The 3,479-nt window shown below is 46.2% G+C and overlaps 1 protein-coding gene across 1 annotated transcript in view; it reads left to right on the top strand.

The window, feature by feature from the left end:
- The window catches only part of KLHL6 (kelch like family member 6), a 39,335-nt gene extending 36,202 nt beyond the window's left edge, over positions 1 to 3,133 (top strand). The window contains exon 7 of the mRNA XM_027861974.1: positions 123 to 3,133. Within this exon, the coding sequence (XP_027717775.1) occupies positions 123 to 424 (302 nt within the window). The 3' untranslated portion in view covers positions 425 to 3,133. The remainder of the gene's footprint in view (positions 1 to 122) is intronic.
- Positions 3,134 to 3,479: the final 346 nt, after the last annotated feature.

The following is a 3,479-nucleotide window of genomic DNA, read 5'->3' as shown; positions in this document are numbered from 1 at the left end:
AGGGGTTTAATAGACGATTTTCATTGAATCGGTTTGGAGGACCGCGGGTCTGGAGGATCTGAGCGGCTCGGTGGACGCTTTCAGCACAACAGACAGCAGCCGGCATCTCTCTTATCTCCTAGGTGGGGCCATGAAAGCCTTGTATTCGTACAACCCTCTGGAGGACAGCTGGTGCCTGGTGACCCAGCTCAGCCAGGAGCGGGCCAGCTGCGGGATCTCCCCCTGTAACAACAGGCTGTACATTACTGGGGGAAGGGATGAGAAGAACGAGGTCATTGCCACCGTGCTGTGCTGGGACACAGAGACTCAGAAACTGACCGAGGAGTGTGTGCTCCCCCGGGGGGTCTCCCACCACGGCAGCGTCACCATCAGGAAGTCCTACACCCACATCAGGCTGATCGTCCCTGGCGCGGTTTCTGTATGATGGGCAGAGAGGGAGGAGGGGGCGGGGGTGTGTGTACAACAGGATTTCCTATTTATATGGTGTTTTAAGGTTTACAAAGCCCTGTGGAGGATCATCCACATTTAATAGATGCAAAAGGAGAAGCGAAGGGACCTGATTCTGAGGACGTGGCCGGTGTCAGAGCTGGAATTCGAACCCAGGCCTCCTGAGTCGAAGCCCAGCCCTCTAGGGAAATGGGATGGTGACCCAAGCACACATCCCACCTTCTTTAGGGGCAGGCTTGAATCGAGTTCAAATCTCTTCCTTGGAAGCAGTGCTGTTTGGTCCGTACCATTGGAATCCCTACTGGATGCCATCATGGGCCAAGGGTTTCAAAGTCACTGGTGTCTTTGGTTAATAAATGCTTTGGCTCATTCTTGGCAAAAGAGGTGAAAAATCCAAAAGGAAGTTTCAGGGAAGAACACATTTAAGACATTTGGTTCTCCCATCTCCTTTTGGAAAACTTCAAGCCAAAAATCCTATTTCATTGTGTGGGTGTGGGTGTGTTTTCTTTGGTTTGGTTTGGTCTGGTTTGGTTTTACTGTATCAATGTGTGGGCTTTTGTTTTGTTTTGTTCTGCAAGTGTGACTTAACTTTATTTATAGAACTGGGCGCTGAATCTGAGTGCCTCCCTGTGACATCATTATGATATTTGCTAGTGGGAGACACTCCTAGACTGTCCCAAGAACTCCAAGAGGTGTGTGTGTTTTTGCTTGAATCACCCCCATTGCAGGAGAACAATCTGATTTCTTTTCTGTTGGGCTTTTGGGACCTGCCCCATGTCTTAATCATGAAAGGAAGGAAGAGCGTTATGGTTTTATTTCTGTTTTGAAATCAAACACAGGAGTTGGGGCTGGAGCTGGCCTCCAGGCCCCCAGGCAGGCAGGCCTAACCAAGATACACTACCTGGGCTCTTTCATCTTGGCGGTGGTTGGGGAAAAGGTTTGGGAACTACCTGCCTGCTGGGAAAGGATGACAATGGGCCTGGTGTTTTCTTCCCAGTCAAAAACCCATCATTCTCATCTCTATTTTGCGCTAAATGTACAGGTTGGAACACTTGCCCCAGATCTGCCATTTCTTTATCATGTTGACTGTGGCACATCAGTAGAATGAAAGAAGCATAAAGCACCTACTCTGTGCTAGATGTTGGTTTACAAAGACTGAAATGAAAACAGTCTTTGCCCTCGGAAGTTTATATTCTATTGGAGACAGGGAGAAGGGTGAGAAGGGGAAACGCTAACAGCTAGGAGGTTGGGGACAGTCGGGGAGGGGCAGAAAGTGACATGTTCTGAGCTTTGAAAGGATTCCAACAGGTGGATGTGAGATCATAGTGTCCTACATTTTGAGCTGGAAGGGACCTTGAGACGCTCCCATTTTACAGATGAGCAAACCACAAAAGACAGGCAGTAGGGTGGTGCATAGATCAGTGCACTTGAAGTCAGGAGGACTTGGGTTCCAATTCCTGGACTCTGCCTCAGTTTTCTCATCTGAAAAATAGTGGGAGGGTTCCACTTAATGGACTCCCAGGCCCTTCCTAGCTCTAAGTCCATGAGCCCATGAACTGAGGCACAGAAAAGTAAGCGATTTGCCAAGGTTATGCAGATGGAAGAAGGAGGATTTGAATGCAGGTGTTCTGACTCCAGACCAGCATTCTTTCCACAATACCATGCCACCTTTCAACAAGACCCTTCTAGGCAGGTAAACCAGCCTAATTAGAGCAACAAGATACCCTGAGAAAGGGAGAGGAGAGAGCCTGTGCCAAGAAAGTCAAACCACCACCACCATCTTGACCACCACCTCCCCTCTGAGCCTGATGAAGATAGCCCAGGAGCCCCAGCCCCAGAGCCTTGGGAATGACAATACTTCCAGCCCACCGCTCTTAGCCACCATTGTGGGAAGATATAACTGGGCAACTGCTCTTGTAGATATTACACCCATAGTCATAGATCCCCAGAAGAAAGTTCTTGTCCTTGGCTTTATCAAATGGTTCAACATCAGAGACCGCTATGATTTTTATCAGTGAAGATGACATTTAACAAGAGGCAAGACTATTTGCTTTGCTGCTCCATCCTAAGGACCATGGGACCTTCCCACTTGACTTGGCAGCTAATCCTTCCCCATGTGTTGTATTCCCTCATTAGACTGAGAGCTCCTTGAGAGCATAAACTGTCTCTCTTCTATCTAGCATTTAGCACAGTGCTTTGTACACACTAGGTGCTTTATAAAGGCCTAATTCATTGATTCATTCATTCTAGAAATGGAGGACAAGCTGGGCTAAGGGATGGAAGCAGGAGAAGCCCTCAGTTTCAACCTCTGTTACAACTCTGAGAAAATTCACTTTTAGGGAATTTGATCAATTTCATTCATTTTTGGCAGCTGGCTAATGACTTCAAAGAAATGGGTACAAATCCTGGCAGCCTTGACTATTCTGCTTTGTGGTCGACAGGCCTCTAGAATGAAAGCCTGAAATCTCTTCCTTGGAGACAATGCCTTTTAATCCACTTCATTGAATCCTTGACTATTCTGGGCCATTGACTTCAAATTCTGGGTGTTTTGGCTCAATTTGTCAAGAGCGATGAATAATTCTAAAGAGAATTTCGAAGAGCTTTGCTCATCCCAAGACTTTTCATCATGTTGAGGAAGCAACTTGGGTCAGAAAATTGGGGGTGTCAAATAAAACATCCTATTTTATTCTGTCTCTTTTCTGGGTGTGGTCATTATATCAGACGTTGGTTTTTCCCTTTTGCCAAGTGAAACTTCATCCTATTTATAGATCTCAGTGGAGCGGCAGGAACATTGCTAGGTTTTGATGTTGATGGCTAACCATAGACTCCTTTCCATGTTCTGTAGGCTCCCTATCATGTTGTGGCTGGAAGGATGTAATGTTGAGAGAAAAGAAAACTAAATTAATAAATAAAGAAGAAATTTTATTCTGTTAATGTTTTGGGTGTGAAGGATGATTTCTTAACTTAAGAAAGACTCTGCCTTAGGAAAAGGCATTAAAATATTGATAGTTTGGGTCCGTGCCATGAACAGA

Source organism: Vombatus ursinus, unplaced genomic scaffold, assembly GCF_900497805.2.
Source record: "Vombatus ursinus unplaced genomic scaffold, bare-nosed wombat genome assembly UNPS02014768.1, whole genome shotgun sequence".
Classification (NCBI taxonomy): Eukaryota; Metazoa; Chordata; class Mammalia; order Diprotodontia; family Vombatidae; genus Vombatus; species Vombatus ursinus.
This window is presented reverse-complemented; position numbering and strand designations above follow the sequence as displayed.